At 43.7% G+C, this 19,561-nt stretch overlaps 1 protein-coding gene across 4 annotated transcripts in view; it reads right to left on the reverse strand.

Annotated features, from left to right (window-relative positions):
* The window catches only part of NALCN (sodium leak channel, non-selective), a 1,011,261-nt gene that overhangs the window by 58,402 nt on the left and 933,298 nt on the right, over positions 1–19,561 (reverse strand). For all 4 annotated transcript variants that reach the window (XM_075336708.1, XM_075336707.1, XM_075336706.1 and 1 more), the window contains 3 exons: positions 12,357–12,477; positions 12,170–12,268; positions 10,511–10,604 (listed from right to left, as the gene is read on the reverse strand). In XM_075336708.1, the coding sequence (XP_075192823.1) occupies positions 10,511–10,604; positions 12,170–12,268; positions 12,357–12,477 (314 nt within the window). The remainder of the gene's footprint in view (positions 1–10,510; positions 10,605–12,169; positions 12,269–12,356; positions 12,478–19,561) is intronic.

Raw genomic sequence — 19,561 nt, forward strand, 5'->3', positions numbered from 1 at the left:
CCCTCCAGTTATATCTGTCCCTCCACGCAGCTGCAGGCCGATGACAACCATGGCTCACAATTCTGGGCCCCAACAGTTTCGACCACGCTCTGGGAGAATTACAGAGAGGAGATATTATGGGTGCGGGCAACCTGGGCACTTGCAATCCAGTAGTCCCGCAAGGACAACTGGATTGCAGGTGCCCAGGTTGCCTGCACCCATAACATTAGATTTTTTTTAAACTGGAAAGCATGTGCTGGGACTAAAATTGGAAGAGTTCTAAACAATAGAAACATCTGAGAAAGGAAGACCATTTTTACCAAACGGAATTCTACCTATCCAAGATTGGAAAGGACATTCTCCATGACACAGACAGTGCCACTGTTTTTTTAAAACGCCATGCTTGCATCAATGATTGACTTGCTCACCCCTCTCGTGCATGGAAAACTGTGATGAATTAATAAGACAACCCTAGCACAACAACCTCAGTAATAAGCTTTGACAATGTCCAGAGTTGCGGACACTCGCAGGAAGACTTCACCATATTCAAAAAGGCAAATGTTACATTCAAGTTAGCCATTACCTCTGCTGAACAGGAATACTTCCCAACCATATCTTCTGTATCACACAATCCCAAATAGTTATTCAACACTTTTAACTCTCTCCTCCGCCCATGTTTGCACCCTCCAATGTACCTCATTTCTGCAGGAGATTAGCCACACATTTCAAAAAGAAGATGGACCAAATTAGGCAACTCTTTAAGGTTCAACCACAACAACTGCTCTATATAACATGCTTACTCATCTTCTGTCCAAACTGTACCTCACTCCTTGTGCACTTGAACCATTCCATCCCACCTCCTCCCCAACCTCAACACCATGCTTATCCTAGCCCTATTCAACCTATCATTAAGTTCTGGCGCCCTTCCTTCTGCTTTCAAACATGCCACAATCTCAACTATCCTGAAGAAACCATCCCTTGACCCTACCACTATGTCCAGCTATTGTCCCATAGTGTTGCTCCCGTTTGCCTCCATGCTCCTTGAATAGCACGTCCAACACTGAACTTTACTCCCACCTCTCATCTAACTCGATCTTTGACAACATACAATCTGGTTTCTGTCCCCACCATTCCACTGAAATTGCACTAATCAAAATGTTAACCACTTGATATCTGCCAGAGCTAACAGACAATTTTCTATACTCCTATTTCTAAACCTGTCCTCTGTCTTCGACACAGTTGCACACTCACTGCTACTACATATCCTCTCTTACCTTAGCGTCAATTCTGTGCCCAACACTTCTGATTATCCACGATATTCTGAACTTTCAGACCAAATTGAAACCTATCTCTTCAAGAAGCTTACAGCCTGCAATGAAAGTGCTGCCACCTCACCACCATCAAAGGTGCTGCATCTCCCAAACTACTGTCTCCTTCTCCCTTATCCTGTAGACTGTAGGCCCGCAAGAGCAGGTCCCTCTCCCTTCTGTTACAGTCTGTCAATGTTAAGTCTAGTCATTGTAATTTGTATTTTGTATGTAAACCCCTTTTCTCATTTGCAGAACCATGCAATCAAATAGTGTTTTAAAAATATATGATGACAATAATACCAATTTTTGCAGATTGGCATTCAGTTGTTTGAAGATAGGATGATAGTTTTATTTACATAGATTGTCTATACAATTATTGAGTTTAACACCAAGGTATGACAAAAAGTGAGTTTGAATATTAAACCTAAAGTTGATTTTGATAACCTTCTGTATATGTGCAAGGGTATCGCAAAATAGTATGTCAGACTGGGAGGTGTTCATTTTTAGGCCAGTAACCTTAACATATTTCAGATTGGCTAGAGTAGTAATGGGGTTTATTAATGTAACAAATCATCATCTGGAAACAATCAATTCAGTTTTTTTGTGCTGCTGCAAAAGAGTTCTTTTGGATGTGCAAACAAAGCTGGAGATAGTGGAAATTGTTGATAGATGCATTGCCTAATGTGTATGCCAGAGATTTCTGTACATGGGATTTCATATAGGCTGAAGTAGAGAATCTTGATAGCTTTTATACTAGGGCGAACAAATACCATTTTTAGAAGAACCACTTGCAAGAGGCCAAATCAGACTATCAAAAGACTTTTCAATACCTAACGCTATGTTCACACAGAGCATTTTTGCAGCTTTTTTCCTGACCAAAACCTGATCTTATTGCAGGATGTCTCCTGGGAGTCATCTGCGGTTTTGGTGCAGTTTTTGGTGTGGTTTTTGTGGCGTTATAACAGCCATTTTTTTTGCACTTCTATGATGTCCAGACCAGCAGGGGTTCAAAAGTACCTGAGTGCTGGGGCGGGCCAGGATTGACCTGGATCCAACACTCAGGTAGTTAAAAAAAAAAGTAAAGCAAGCACCCTATACCAGTCTCCAATGTCGCTGTACCTGCTCGGTAGATACTAGAGTGTATGGGCTCCTTACAGGTATGACGTCATTCAACAGGCTCTTATCAAATGGAGTGGGCAGGGGGGGCGAAGCGTGATTGTAGTGGAAGGGAGAAAACATCACCAAGCTCACTAACCAAGCCGATCACGCCCACTAACCCAGCTGGTCAAGTCCACTAACCTGGAAGGAGCCCATACATTCTAGACTCAACCGTACCTACTTCCGCGGCCCCTCCTACTTCCGCTGCCGCTCATTAGCCTCATACATATTAACTGCTTTCACCCCCACCCACTGGAGTTTGTGATTTGCTGCAGTCAGATGCGCCCCCAGCCTGTGTGACAGCGTATAACTGCAACCAATCACAGACCTAGTCTGCGGGTCTTTCATACAATAAAAAATAAATAAATATATAAAAAAAATTTGATGTAGTGTCCCCCCATATTATGATACCCAGCACAGATAAAGCCTACAGCTACAGGCTGCAGCCCCCAGCTGTTTGCTTATCTTAGCTGTATATCAATATAAGAGGGACCCCATGCTATTTTTTTTAAATTATTTAAATAAAATAATAATAAAAAAAAACAGCGCTTGGCCCACCAAATTTGATATCCAGCCATGATAAAGCCCATATCTGGGGCTGGTATTCTCAGGCTGGGGAGACCCAGCCTAAAGGTAATAGCCTGCAACCGCCCAGGATTGTCGCATTCATTAGATGCGACAATTACAGCACTTTACCTGACTCTTCCCGATTGCCCTGGTGCGGTGACAATCGGGGTAATATCAGTGCTTAATCGCAGCTCATAGCTGCAACTAAGCCCTAGATTGGTAATAGCAGGTGTCTAAAGCCCGCTACACACGCTTCAATATATCTCACAATCCGTCGTTGGGGTCAAGTTGTAAGTGACGCACATCCGGCATCGTTTGTGAGGTATCTGCGTGTGACAGCTACGTGCGATCAGGATTGAACGCAAAACCGTTGATCGCAAACACATCGTATCATTCTCTAGAATTGAGCGTTTTGTTGCACGAACCTAGTGAATTGTAACGTGTGACATCCCTCATACGATTTTGGTGTCTGATGCTATGTGCGCAGGTGTGCGCTCTGCACCGCAGCTTAAAAAAGGTCTGCTTCAGAGCGCAGCTGAAAAGCTGCGTTCTGAAGCGCCTCACAATGTCTGTCATTCACTAATCTCTGTCAGTCGGTGACTATCTCTGTCCCTCACTCTCTGTCCATGTCAGTCTATCCCCCTCTCTCATATACTCACCGATCCCCGGCGCTGCACGGCGTTCACACTGCTCCGGCGGCTTTTACTGTTTTGAAAAAGACGGCCGCCCATTAAACAATCTCGTATTCCCTGCTTTCCCCGCCCACCGGCGCCTATGATTGGTTACAGTGAGACACGCCCCCACTCTGAGTGACAGGTGTCACACTGCACCCAATCACAGCAGCCGGTGGGCGTGTCTATACTGTGTAGTGAAATAAATAATTAAATAATGAAAAAAAACGGCGTGCGGTTCCCCCCAATTTTAAAACCAGCCAGATAAAGCCATACGGCTGAAGGCTGGTATTCTCAGGATGGGGAGCTCCACGTTATGGGGAGCCCCTCAGCCTAACAATATCAGCCAACAGCCGCCCAGAATTGCCGCATACATTATATGCGACAGTTCTGGGACTGTACCCGGCTCTTCCCGATTTGCCCTGGTGCGTTGGCAAATCGGAGTAATAAGGAGTTATTGGCAGCCCATAGCTGCCAATAAGTCCTAGATTAATCATGTCAGGCGTCTATGAGACACCCTCCATGATTAATCTGTAAATTACAGTAAATAAACACACACACGCCCGAAAAAATCCTTTATTAGAAATAAAAAACACAAACATATACCCTGGTTAACCACTTTAATCAGCCCCAAAAAGCCCTCCATGTCCGGCGGAATCCAGGATGCTCCAGCGTCGCTTCCAGCGCTGCTGCATGGAGGTGACCGGAGCTGCAGAATACACCGCCTCTCTGGTCACCTCCACGCAGGTAATGAAGACAGCCGCGCGATCAGCTGCTGTCACTGAGGTTACCCGCTGTCACTGGATCCAGCGGTGGCCGCGGGTAACCTCAGTGACAGCTCAGCTGATCGCGCTACTCACCTCAGTTGCTGCGTGGAGGTGATAGGAGCGGCGGTAAAAACAGTAAAAGCCGCCGGAGCAGTGTGAACGCCGTGCAGAGCCGGGGATCGGGGATTGGTGAGTATGAGAGAGGGCTGCTAACTTCAGTAACTTAGGAGATTAGCGGTCACCGGTGAGTCCTTCACAGGTGACCGCTAATCAGGGCGCGACACAGACAGAGCCGCAGCATGACAATGAAGTCGGGTGAAGTTCACCCGAGTTCATTCTGACAGTGCGGCTCTGTCTGCTACATGGCTGTCTGTGTCTGCTGTTAGCGGCCATGTAGCAGAGCTGAACGGCAGATGACATAGTAAAAACGCATCTCTACACAGTACACACGCTTGGCAAGTCAATAAATAAAAAAAAAAGGTGCCCAATGCATACGTCACAGAACACATGATCTAAAGGATCGCACACAAAATTGACCAATTTAACATAGACTACTAACGCACGTGTGACAGCAAATGAACGACCAACGTGCAATCTCATAAGATCCCGTAAGCAACCTGGGCGTGTCACATCGCAAATGCGATTGTACAACTAATTGCAACGTGTAAAGTGGGCTTAAGAGACACCCCCATCACCAATCTGTAATAAGTGAAAAGAAATAAACACAAACACCAAAAAAATCGTTTATTTGAAATAAAATACAAAAACACACTGTCTTTCACCACTTTATTAACCCCATAATCACACCCCTGCAGGTCCGACGTAATACACATGAGGACCAACGACAATTCAATTCTTACATGTGAAGATCACAGCGAGCGGACATAGAACATGACTGCCCGCTGTGAGCTATAGGGAATTAATGAGTTGTGTTATCACCGGTCACTTCACTCAGGTGATTTCCAGTCACAGTTATGACTGTAAATAGATTGAGTGAGGTCACTGCTGAAAACGCGGCTCATTCATTCTCTTTACAATAGACCCGCAGACCAGGTCTGTGATTGTTTGCATCCAGACGCGACACAGGCTAGGGGCACATCTGACTGCAGCCAATCACAGATGAAAGCAGTGAATATGTAATGAAGGTAATTAGCGGGGAAGTGGAGGAGTCGTGGGAGCGTGATTCAGTAAATATAGCAAGCCTGCTCCAATCCCCCTATCCTTTCCACCACCATATTTAACTGCCGGCCAGATACCCTGGATCAATTCTAGGTCGGAACTGTTTTTTTTATTAACCTGCTTAGACCCGCCGATCTAAGGTATCTGCGAGTCCATGTAGAGCGCTGCCACACCCCAGGCCCTTGGGATACTCGGTTCCGGGTGGTGGATAATGGGGATCACCGTCACAGGTGGCCGTGTCCGGTTCCGTTACCTGGGGGTGCTTGGTAACAGGGTTATTTTGTATGTCACTTGTGACGCCACTGGCGGGTTGCGGTAATAAGATGTCCCGCCGCTGTGGTTTTAGGGACAGATGGTATAGCAGCAAGGGTGTTCGCACCCTCCGCCAGTAGGGGCTTAAGTCCCATCTAGGTGTGCTGAGCCTTGTGGTGCGCCAGTAATAAACACAACACAGTTCTTGCAGATTAACTGGTATTTACTCACTGGATGTTGCAAGTGCAATTTGGTACGGCTGGTCAACCAACTTTCCTTTGTCCCGATGCTGACGTGAGTCCCAGTTGAGCCCTCCGTGCACATGCAGAGCTGATGGTCCCCTTGCCTGAAGCTGTTGGTGACCTGCGGCGCTCCGCTTCTTTGTTTTCCGGGTCCAGTATGACAGGCCTCGCGGTTACTTGTGGGGTAGGCTACTTCTCTGTGCCCTCTCCCGGGTCCTATATATGAGGCTGTGTCCCTGAGCCTATGGGTGGTGTGGTACCTTGGAAGTCACTACACACAGCTGGATCAGCAGACCGCCTAGAGCTGTTGTCTACTCTGGGGTCCAGTACCCCCTCGTGCGTAGTGCCTGGGATCTTTCTACCCTCACGCTACTACCTCCTAGTCGCCTTTTGGGGGTCTCCTCACATTCATCACACCCCTCTCACTCTCTAGCTCCTTTCAACTGTCACTCCTTCCTGCCAACTCTGCCTAGCAACACCTGTTGCTTCCCACAAGCCACACCCCTTTCCCAGGCTAACAGCTAAGGGATTGGTTCTCACACCTGACCACTGTTATCCCTCTACACTCTACGTCCAGGTCTCAGGGAATGTGCCCCTACCTGTGTGTGAGGTGTGGGTTGTCAGCATAAGGTGTTCCAGAAAGCCAAAGATCCTGCAGATCACTGGGGTAGCATATCTCAGGGTGCTGCATCCACCTATCACTAGGTTGAAAAAACGTGGCAAAACCTCTGAAAAGAATTGACATGTTCCTTCTTTTCATAATGCAGCAAAACTGGAGGTGGTTCACAAAACCGTCAGGAAAATCCTGGAGGTATTTTGTTTGTGTGTTCATGAGATTTCAGAAATCTCATAGCCTTTGCTGGGACTGTAAAAAGGAGCGTTTTATTAGAATGGATTTGCATAAAACCAAGGCAAATCCGTAGCTAAAAAATGCTGCAAAAATGCTGTGTGTGAACATAGCCTAAAGCTGGGTTTACACACTGCAACATCGCAAAGGACATCGCTCTAACGTCACCGGTTTTGTGACGTAACAGCGACCTCCCTAAGTCTCTGCTAAGTCGCTGGTGAGCTGTCAAACAGGCAAACCTGGCCAACAACGCAACAGCGATTCGGACCTGCAGAGCGACCTAGCTGGTTGTTGGGGACGTTGATAAGCAGCTTTTTGAAAGGGAAGTTGCTAACAAAGTCGCTGCAAAGTCTTTCACACACTGAAACTTTGTAGCGATGCATGCTGCACAGCGGGAAACAAAGGACCTAGGAATGGTCCTGAACGATTTGTAGCGATCAGCAACTTCACAGCAGGGGCCAGGTCGCTGATGTGTTTCACACACTGCAACATCGCAAACGACATCGCTATTGCGTCACAAAACCGGTGACATTACAGCGATGTCGTTTGAGATGTTGCAGTGTGTAAACCCAGCTTAAAGGCGGGACTGATAAAGGAAGCTTAGCCCCGTTATCTACAAGGATAACATTATCAATTTTGTAAACATTGTCAGGGAGGAGGCTTGACTTCCTGGAATAAAACCTACCATATCCATATGAGTAAGGTTAGGGAGAAATCAAAGGGAATTTATGCTATGATATCGATTTTAACAAACAAGTTCATTTTATTGTCTTGATTTCTTCATATGACCCCCAAAAATGTATAACTAGGTGACGTTATGCTAATTAGTGGGTGACTAGTAGTGAGGGCATTAATTTTCACTGACTAATAATTGCACTAATCACACCACTGTTTTCAAAAGTAACATGAGTTGCAAAGGCAAGTCCCAGCCTTCCTGACAATATGCAGTAAGATAGGTGTATGTATCACCCTGGCATCATTGGCCTACTGTATGGGCCCAGTTGTAAGGCATCCTATGTCATCGCTGCCTCCTGCCTCACTGCTGAGTACATCTCGGTTACCATATAGTCAAGGAGACAAAGATCTGCAAAAGTAATAATCCTGCTCTTGCAAATCATGTTACTCATGCCCAGAAGGGCATGATAACATGATTGGTTGGATGATTAGTGTGAGGAAAACAATGACCTAGGACTAGTCCACCCACTAATAAGCATATTGCTACCGCAGTTATAACATTGATTTTTGGCATATGAAAAAATCAATATGACAATAAAATGGGCTTGTTAGGATAGCAGCAGTTTGGAGGGCGAGATGAAGCTGCCAGGGTCCATTTAAAGGGGTATTACCATCTCAAAGATCCTATTCCAATATGTAGTAGGTGTAATAATAATAAGAGTAGCAAATACCTCAAATTAAAAATGTAGTTTAGTTCTCCTGGTATAGCCATGTCTCCTACCTATCATAGTATCATAGTATCATAGTTTTTAAGGTTGAAGGGAGACTCTAAGTCCATCTAGTTCAACCTGTAGCCTAACATGTTGATCCAGAGGAAGGCAAAAAAACCCCAATGTGGCAAACAAGTTCCAATGGGGAAAAAAATTCCTTCCTGACTCCACATACGGCAATCAGACTAGTTCCCTGGATCAACACCCTGTCATAAAATCTAATATACATAACTGGTAATATTAAATTTTTCAAGAAAGGCGTCCAGGCTCTGCTTAAATGTTAGTAGTGAATCACCTCATGTACCTCATGTACAGGGCACTGCAGCTTAGGTATCCATAGTTATGTCCACTCATATAATGACAGTTATTTAATCAGTGGCTCGTGGTCGTAGCCATGAATACAATGTCCTGCACATCAGGTAAGAGACATGACTATATCAGGAGAACTATGCTATAATTCTAATTGGAGATATTTGCTAATATTATTATTATTATTATTATTATTATTCCACTTACTACATATTGGGATAGGATCTTGGAGATGGGAATACCTCTTTAACCACGGATTTTGTGAAGCACATCCAGCCGCTGAAGCGATCTCGTTGTGTGTGACTCCTAGGAGCGATTTTGGATCGTTGCAAAAACGTCCAAAATCGCTCCTCGTTGACATGGGGGTCCTCTCCCAATTATCACTGCTGTCGCTTGGGCGAAGTTGTTCCTCGTCCCTGCGGCAGCACACATCGCTACGTGTGACGCCGCAGGAACGAGGAACCTCTCCTTACCTGCCACACACCAGCATTGAGGAAGAAAGAAGGTGGGCGGGAAGTTTGTCCCGCTCATCTCCGCCCCTCCGCTTTGATTGGGCGGCCGCTTAGGAAGGAGGCGGTTCGCCGGTCACAGCGACGTCACCGAGCAGGTAAGTACGTGTAACGCTGCCGTAGCAATAATGTTCGCTAGGCAGCGATCTTCACATATCGGCATAACGATAGGGGCGGGTGCTATCACGCTCGCCATCGCTAGCATCGGCTAGCTATATCGCAGCGTGTAAAGCCACCCTAAGTCTAAGTGCAAAAATAGAAGCACATATTTTACATTCAAAATTTAGTAATGAAATAGTTCTATCATTTGAGATTAGGTTATGGTCCTTGCTTGGTTTCGGAATAGATGTGATCAGCGCTTGAAAAAAGTCTGTATATACTCAAACTTTAATAATATACTGTATGTTTACATAATTTAGCCAGATATAGGGTGAGAGGGGTTGGAATTTTTACCAATTAATTTACATTAGATTCGTCAGCCTACATTATACTGTATATTATGATATGCTTATATAATTCTATCACATAAATATTAATCTTGATTTTTAGTAAAATGTATTTACATTTTCAACCAATATTGTAAAGTTACCACATGTAAATATTAGGTCTCCTGCATCAGATTTAGGTTTTCACTGAATTTTGTAATTTAATATATAAAAATACAGTGTGAATTAGGCGCTTGAATGATAATTATCATACAAGCATATTATTGAGCTTGCATTAGTCAAAGTAATCAATTTTGACCGTTTTTGTTACAGCTTTTCAAAGAATTGTAAGCTTTCCACCAGAGTATTGTGGATTTCAATTACCAACAATTACTATGAGTATTCTGCCCATATTATAAAAATGAGCAACTGCAATAGTTAAACAGCAGTCGTGCTTGTGGAGCCATGGGAGGTATCCAATCAATATGCTTGCTTTCACAACTCTCAAACTACTTATTAGCATGCTCTTTGCTTTACTTTAAGCTGACAGGTATATATTACCCTAAAGTGTACCCCCAACCACTTCATTCAGATCTTTACATAAACAATAAGGAAGACAAAACTAGTGTGGGAACCAGATTTGTTCAAAAAGCACAATCAGATCTTGAGCCCTATTAGGCAAAAATAATATAGAGAAATTGCTAGCACAATAGTAATGATATCACAAATCAGATATTGATCATTGAGATTCAGCTCTAACGTTTTCATATTGTAAATTGCTTTGACAAAAATTAAGACAACATACTACATTTAAAGTAAACAAACTGCAAACAATGAAATGCTCCGATACCTGGACGAGGAGGGAGGTGGAGGGGTTGAGCTATCTTCAGTCTGCTTTTAAGATCTTCCCATCTTCTTTGATCAACAGTTAGAAGAGCGGTACCCTGGTTGAGACATACACGATAATTATATAAGCCAGATATGAAAAGGAGAAGTGGGACACCAAAGCTGGTCGTGTTCTTTTATGCATCTATGACATACATATATCAAAGAAAGGAACAGCCAAAAATAGGTGAAAGATAACCGGTTACCATACAAATGCAATCTAATCTATTAATGGCCTTTTTTACAGCAGGAAACCCTGAACATATATATAGTTTTGTGGGAAACGGTCCAGTGTCACCTGTGGAGCTTAGAACAAGACCACATTTTAGCTTTAGGCTGCATTCACATGTAAGGTTTTCTAAAAAAAATTTGTAATGCTTTGGTGGTATAAAATAACAATATCAAGTATTCAGTATTTCCATGTAAAGAGGTTTTTTTTCTCAAGAAAAAAGAAAAAAAATACAGAATGAGTTGTCTACATAATATTAGTATCTAATCTCCAAAGCAATAAAATAAGGTTAAAGGGAATTTGTTACCCCCAAAACTATTTAGATTCCATACAGTCGATTTGACCCCTATAATACTCATACTGGTACTATAGATTTTAATAAATGTGTTTTACAGAGAAACAGTTCTAATAAACATGTAAATGAGGAGGCTTTGGAGCACCCTTGGCATGGCAAAGGGCTTGGTGCACCTTTCTGTCTCCTCTTTTACAATACTTTGCCCCTCGATTAGTGAAGATTGACAATGCTTCCTTTGAAACATTGCCTGATGTAACGCCAAAGTCATGCACACAATGACACAGGAATGGCAGAGTATTAGTGTGTTGAAGATAAAGTTTTCATCCGTCTCTTGTCTATAGCAGCCGCTCACTGCACATAGGATCCCAGAGCAGTGTATGGCCACTATACACAGGAAGTAGCAATGGCGGCACACATACACTGACATTGTACGCATTCTTATCTCCCTGTCTTGTCAGCATTGGCTGTCACTGCTTTGTGGTCCCGTGTGCAGCTGTTATGAGCAGGGGAGGAATAAGAACCCTGCTCTTGCACATACTTGACAGTTTATATGGAAGCGCTCGGTCGTTCCAGTGTCATTTCTGTTTGAGAATGATTTCCTGAAACTACCGTAGTTGTGTAGCGGCATAGGTCCTAGTACACTAATAAAAATGTTCCCTATTTTGTAGCTAATTGATGTGCCAGCACTGAAAAATCAACCCTTGCAGACACATGTATTACCCTGTACATTTATTTGGTTCCCTTGATAAAGTGTTGGGCACATTAGATTTTAATATGCTAATTTTTTCGCTGCATTTTACCAATTCCCTGTCACTCCTGTGCTAACACATGGTCCCCTTCTATCTTCTGATCACAGGTCTACAAGGATGATAGGTAGACACTACATGTTATCTTTGCAACTGTCTTCAGTTGTGTCAACAGTAGTCCTGAACACAAAGAGTGGTGGAGAATCATGGTAGCGGTAAAAAAATGTTATGCAGTTAGGCAATTTCTTTAACTATAATCAAATGAATCTAGAAAATAGGCCTGAAAAGTTATGGGACGTTTTATCTCATAATTATATGCCATTTAATTATATGGTTTAGATGGTAAAATCTTACCTTGTTTTCATTGAAGTTGGCAATGACCACACCAACAAAAAGTGTAAGGCCGATCATGCAGCCAAGAAACACAAACACATGAATATATATTCCATGTATCTGCAAAGAGAATAATGTTATTGCATGTGCAATGATTATGAATAGCACTGAACTATAAAACAACATTTCACAGTATATATAAACTCACTGGTCCAACACGATGAATAATAACATCCCGGACTTCTACCCAGCCTTTTAAAGACAGCACTTCAAACAAAGCCAGCATTGCATTTCCGACATTGTCAAAATTGAAGTTTCGAGGATTTGCCCTGTGAGTAATGGAATAATTATAATATGTGAATGAAATTAACAGCAAGTATAATAGTGATACTGATGGACTGCGCTAATTGTACCTGGTATATTTTAAACTGAAACTGCCCACACCACTAACCCCTTCCCACTTTTCTTTATGAGCCGCTTGTTTATTCTTCCTGTGACATCCTACATCTGGCTAAGCTTTGATTAACTGATCAAGATGAGTACAGGCCCCTTATCTATGTTTCACACCTGAATGAATTTTTAAGTATTAAAGGTGGTGTCACACACAGCGACGACGACAACGACGTCGCTGCTACGTCACCATTTTCTGTGACGTTGCAGCGACGTCCCGTCGCTGTCGCTGTGTGTGACATCCAGCAACGAGCTGGCCCCTGCTGTGAGGTCGTTGCTCGTTGCTGAATGTCCTGCTTCATTTTTTCGTCGTCGCTCTCCCGCTGTGAAGCACACATCGCTGTGTTTGACAGCGAGAGAGCGACGAAATGAAGCGAGCAGGGAGCAGGAGCCGGCGTCTGGCAGCTGCGGTAAGCTGTAACCAAGGTAAACATCGGGTAACCAAGGGAAGACCTTTCCCTGGTTACCCGATATTTACCTTCGTTACCAGCCTCCGCCGCTCTTGCTGCTAGTGCCGGCTCCTGCTCTGTGCACATGTAGCTGCAGTACGCATCGGGTAATTAACCCTATGTGTACTGTAGCTAGGAGAGCAAGGAGCCAGCGCTAAGCAGTGTGCGCCGCTCCCTGCTCTCTGCACTGTGACATATAGCTGCAGTACACATCGGGTTAATTAACCCGATGTGTACTGTAGCTAGGAGAGCAAGGAGCCAGCGCTAAGCAGTGTGCGCGGCTCCATGCTCTCTGCACATGTAGCGACATTATGATCGCTGCTGCGTCGCTGTGTTTGATAGCTAAGCAGCGATCATAACAGCGACTTACAAGGTCGCAGTTACGTCACAGAAAATGGTGACGTAACAGCGATGTCGTTGTCGCTGTCGCTATGTGTGAACCCAGCTTTACTGTATATTGTGAGTAACAAGTCTGATTAGACTTTAGTCTGCTTTTGCATCATCTAAGTGTATCGTAAAAGTATCCTATAATGAATTAGGGGTACTTCTCACATAGCGAGATTGCTGCTGAGTCACAGGTTTTGTGGCGTACCAGTGACCTCATCAGCGATCTCGCTGTGTGTGACACTAAGCAGTGACCTGGCCCCTGCTGTGAAATCACTGATCGTTACACAGAGCGCTGGTTCATTTTTTGCTCGTTGCTCTCCCGCTGTGAAGCACACATCGCTGTGTTTGACAGTGAGAGAGCAATGAACTGAATGTGCAGGGAGCAGGGAGCCGGCGTCTGGAAGCTGCGGACGCTGGTAACCAAGGTACACATTGGGTAACCAAGCGAAGCGCTTTTGCTTTGTTACCCAATATTTATCTTGGTTACTAGCGTACGCCGCTCTCAGGCTGCCAGTGCTGGCTCCCTGCACATGTAGCCATAGTACACATCGGGTAACTAAGCAAAGCTCTTTGCTTAGTAACCCGATGTGTACCCTGGCTACGAGTGCAGGGAGCCAGCACTAAGCGGTGTGCGCTGGAAACCAGGGTAAATATCAGGTAACCAAGCAAAGCATTTTGCTTAATTACCCGATATTTACCTTGATTACCAAGCGCAGCATCGTTTCCACGAGTCGCTGCTGGCTGGTGGCTGGTCACTGGTTGCTGGTGAGATCTGCCTGATTGACAGCTCACCATCGACCATGTAGCGATGCACCAGTGATCCTGACCAGGTCATATCATGGTCGGAATCGCTGGTACATCGTTTAGTGAGACGCTACCCTTAGTCCAGAATTGAAACAGAAGGGAACAGAAGGGAACAGAAGGGAACTGAAGGAAACTGTATACATAGCCACTGTAAACAATGTTTCTGATTCTTTCCACTATCACCCCCTATAATCCTTCACTTCCTATTATCCCAACCTAATCCCTACACCTAGAAAAAAACTGGCTATCCCTCCCTCTATCCTCCCCATCCACCTATTTAACCTTCTCCTCAGATCTGTTCCTCAACATAAAATCCTTTGTCTCCAAACACAAACAGCCACCTTATGCCCTCTCCTGCTTCCATTTACTAACTCTATTTCTGCTCCTCCTTATTGCTGGTGATAACTCTCCAAATCCTGGCCTTCCTCACCGCATCCCCACAGTCACTTCTACCTCCTATCTATGATGTATCATGAATTTTTGCAACCTTTCTAACCTTATACCCATGCATCCAGCTCCATCTCCCCAGCCTCTCTAACAGGAGCTCCATGGAGCAATCGCTCTGTCTGCAACAAATTTTCATACATCCATGATCTTTTCATCACTAAGAAACTTTCCTCTCTCATCATCATGGAAACCTGGCTCACCCCCTCTGACACAGCCTCTCCAGATGCACTTTCTTATCGTCGATACCATCTTACTCACACCCCCAGCAACAAGCATGGTGGAGGAGTATGTTTTCTCCTATAAGATAACTGCTCCTTCACCCCAATTCCACTTCCACCATCCGTCACTCTGTCTGAATCTACTCCCCCTCCAACCTTCAAGTGGCTGCCAATTACAGCCCCCCAGGGTCAGCCACCACCGTTTTTACCACTTTACCACCTGGCTACTTAATTTCCTTTCTGCTGACAACCCCACCATCATCATGGGTGACTTCAACATCCCCATTGACACTTCCCACTCAGCTTCTAACACTCACTCCTTGAGCCTCGCTCAATGGTCCTCCCCAGCCACTCACAAAGATGTCCACACACTGGACTTCATCTTCACCCACCTTTGTTCCCTATCTAACCTCTCTAATTTACCTCTATCCCTGTCTGACAACAGCCTACTCACATTCTCTTCCCTCTCCTTTCCAAAAGCACAATCCCCACTCCACAAACTTACACACACTCACATGAATCTCAAACACCTTGATTTACACTCATTTTCTGAGTCCCTTCACCCTCTTGCAGAAAATGTTTCTGTAGTGTCTGTAGTGTCGGCATGGTCCTCCACGTGGGCCTCCCCTGCTTCCTCCTTCTGTGGCCTGTGCATGCCATACAGGTCCTCCAAGAGTGCTTTTAGGGCATGCGTACATACAGCTGGCCTTCTTTTAAAGGGCAGTGCACCATTTTCTGGAAGTGCCTCTCAGACTATTGCAGTTAGGTACGGATACTTAAGGCACTTTCACACTAGGGCAGGTGCCTGTGCAACATGGTTAGTTAGTGGTCCCCTTGTCCCCCAAGTCCCCTTGTCCACTGTGCATCCCAGATTAAATGTGCAATCCCTTTTCTTGTCTCCATGCCCCAGCCATACCCCTGTTACTGTCCTGTTCCCGATTGTCACATCTGTCCCAGCCGTCCTGGCCACACCTGCTACACTATTGACTCTGTCCGTCCTGCATTGCTGTACCATCTGCTCTAGCCATCCCGGCTGCACCTGCTACACTAGTGACTTTGTCCGTCATGTCTGGCTGTACCATCTTCCTCAACCGTTCTGGCTGCACTTGCTACACTAGTTACTCTATCCATCTAGTATATGCTTTTGAAAAAATTAAATTTATGAAATACACTTAAAATACCGCTAGTTTACTCATGTTAGGATATAATTGCATATGACTACACAATTACCTTAACATTTCAGAAGTTGTGTGTTGTTCTCTCATTTTGATCTCCAGTGTAAACAACACAGATAGTGAAAAAATGTGGTTAAAAACATTCTACAGGGGGATTGATCCCATGTGAAAAAAAAAAACAGATCTCACAGCTTATTAAACATCAGATATACTAGATGCATCCTGCTGGAACCTATAGAAGGCACTACCTGACCGCAGATATTGGCACTCTAGACATAGACGCAAATTGCTCCCCAAAATACTATCATCTATGCTTGCAATGCCCTAGAAAATCCTGGTCTATGGATACAATTAAGATATTTATATGCAAGGAATAACAAGATCAGAAATAACTAACAATAGTGTGATCAATAATTAACAATAATCCTCCTTACAGATGGTGATTCTTTACTACAAGAGCAGTGAGACTATAGCGCACTATGCCATATGGTGCTGTAATGATTGATTCACTAAACAAGTTCAAGGAGTTCCTGAGTACATTTCTTTATAAATATACTAATACACGATTACACGGTATAGGTATTAGATTCTGGAGATGGGATGTTGATTTCTTGATTACCATATCTGGAATTGGTAAGTAATTTTTGCATTAATAAAGCGTAAATAGCATCTGCTTCATTTGATTTTTGCCATCCTTTAGATAACTATGTCAGGTTATAGGTTGAACTCAATGGACTTATATTTTCTTTCAATCTTAAAACTATAAAACATCACAGAACGCTATCTCACTTGAGAGTATTGATATGCAACTACCTTCTTGAGAGTCTTGAATCTAGTGAAAATTATAGGATGTAGCAATCCTAAAAGTCAATATCGACCCTTTAGTGAGCCTTGACGCATGACTTGTATAAGAAGTTAAATGAACCCCTTCACCCCAGGGCAATTTTCGGTTTTTCCGTTTTTGTTTTTGCTCCCCTTCTTCCGAGAGCCGTAACTTTTTTATTTTTCTGTCAAAATTGCCATGTGAGGAATAATTTTTTGCAGTACGAGTTGTACTTTTAAATGAAATGATAAGTATTTCCAGTACACAATATAGTGTACTGGAAAATGGCAAAAAAAATCCAAGTACGGAAAAATTGCAAAGTGTGATTGCACAATTGTTTTTGGAATATTCACTATATGGTAAAACTGATGTATCGGTGTGATGTCTCAGGTCAGTATGAATTTCTAGACACCAAACATGTATAGGTTTACTTTATCTAAGGGGTTAAAAAAAAAGTAGACTTTTATGCAAAAAAAGTGGCGCACTTTTTGCGCCATATTCCGAAACTGTAGCGTTCTCATTTTTCAGGACTATGGCTCAGTGATGGCTTATTTTTTACGTCTCGAGCTGACATTTTTAAAAGTACCATTTTTGCACAGATGATATGTTTTGATCACCTGTTATTGCATTTTGCGCAAAATTTGTGAGGACCAAAAAACGTAATTTTGGTGTATGGAATTTTTTTATGCCGCTACTCCTTTTACTGTTCAGAATAATTGATTTTATATTTTTATAGATCGGGCGTTTCTGAACGCGGCAATACCAAATGTGTGTATTTTTTTTTCATTTTTTTAACCCTTTAATTTTCAATGGGGAGAATGGGAGCTAATTTGAACTTTTAGTTTTTTTTATTTTTTAAATTTTTTAAAACTTTATTTCATCTTTTTTTTTTAATTTACTAGTTCCCCTAGGGGACTATAAAGATCAGCAGTCTGATCACTTGTTCATTAGATGAGAGAAGCATTGCTCTGATCTGCAGGAAAACTGCTCTCCTCTTAGAGATGGCGCTCTGCCGGCTGTTATAGGAACTGACTCATAATAGCTACAGGAGTCATCACATGACCCTGTGCTACCATGGCAACCATCGGCTCCACGTGATCTCGTGACATGACTTCCGATGGAGCCGGGTGAGTGAGATCTTACCACGGGTTGCGATGTACACTGTACTGTCACATGTTGACAGCGCGGTGCAAGGGGTTAACAGGCACGAGTGGAGAACGAATCCACTCATGCCTGATAGCTGCACATGTTAGCTGTTTAAATCAGCTGACAAGTGCGTAACTCACCGCCGGCTGCTCGCGGCAGCCGACAATGAGTATACCAATTAAATTAATTAAGAAATATATAAATATATGAGGGGGCAGTACAGAGACCTTTCCAAAGATCTTTTTACACCTAGGCCTGCGACTGGAACACGGGGGCATCCGCTACGTCTTGAGGAAAGAAGGTTTAATTATAATCACAGACGAGGATTCTTTACTGTACGAGCAGTGAGACTATGGAACTCTCTGCCGCATGATGTTGTAATGAGTTATTCCCTACTAACATTTAAGCAGAGCCTGGACGCTTTTCTTGAAAAATTTAATATTACCAGTTATGTATATTAGATTTTATGACAGAGTGTTGATCCATGGAACTAGTCTTATTGGAGTCAGGAAGGAATTTTTTTTCCCTATTGGAGCTTGTTTGCCACAGGTTTACATCCTGCTCATCTCCGCCGCTATTGGCCGCCTGCCGTGTGACGTCGCTATGACGCCGCACGACCCGCCCCCTTAGGAAGGAGGCGGGTCGCCGGCCAGAGCGACGGTCGCAGGGCAGGTGAGTGCATGTGAAGCTGGCGTAGCGATAGTTTTCGCTACGCCAGATATCACACGATATCGTACCTGCGACGGGGCGGGGACTATCGCGTGCGACATCACAGCATCGGCTTGCGATGTCGCAAGGTGCAAAGCCGCCCTTAGAGTCTCCCTTCAACCTTAAAAACTATGATACTATGATACTATGAAATAACGTCTGGAACACCATTCTAAGTCTGAACTGGGTGCCTGGGTCTCAGCTTCCCATACACGGTAAGTTATTTAACTGCAAGAGATGACACACATTAGCTAGGGACCCCAATGTAGAGAATACCGTGACGAGGTGTTGGGGCTCTGTTGCATTGATCAATTCAATAGCCAAATTTCTCCTTATTCTTAAAGTTCATGCAGATTTCATTTTCATACTTTCAGTTCTACATATAGCTATTGTATTGGTCATGTCAGTATTCATACAGCAATTTCTGCTTTACATTTATTCCCCTTGCACTGCCACTGGTGTGCAGCCCTTCTCTTTATAAAGTGAAGATTTTTTTAGGGTTTTTGCACCCACTTCAGACTTAGAATGGTGTTCCAGACGTTATTTCTTAATTTATTTGTAGTCTTTTGTTTGTGAACCCGGCGACACCCACACCTATTGCCAGTCCACATTATACATACTGTATATAGCCTGGGTCTCCACTTCCCATACACAGTAGGTTTTTTAACTGCAAGAGAGGACAACATTAGCTAGGGACTCCAACATAGAAAATACAGTGATGAGGTGTTGGGGCTTTTTTGCATTGAACAATTCAATAGCCAAATTTCTCCTTATTCTTAAAGTTCATGGCAGTTATGCAGATTCCA

Source organism: Anomaloglossus baeobatrachus, chromosome 2 (assembly GCF_048569485.1).
Source record: "Anomaloglossus baeobatrachus isolate aAnoBae1 chromosome 2, aAnoBae1.hap1, whole genome shotgun sequence".
Lineage (NCBI taxonomy): Eukaryota > Metazoa > Chordata > Amphibia > Anura > Aromobatidae > Anomaloglossus > Anomaloglossus baeobatrachus.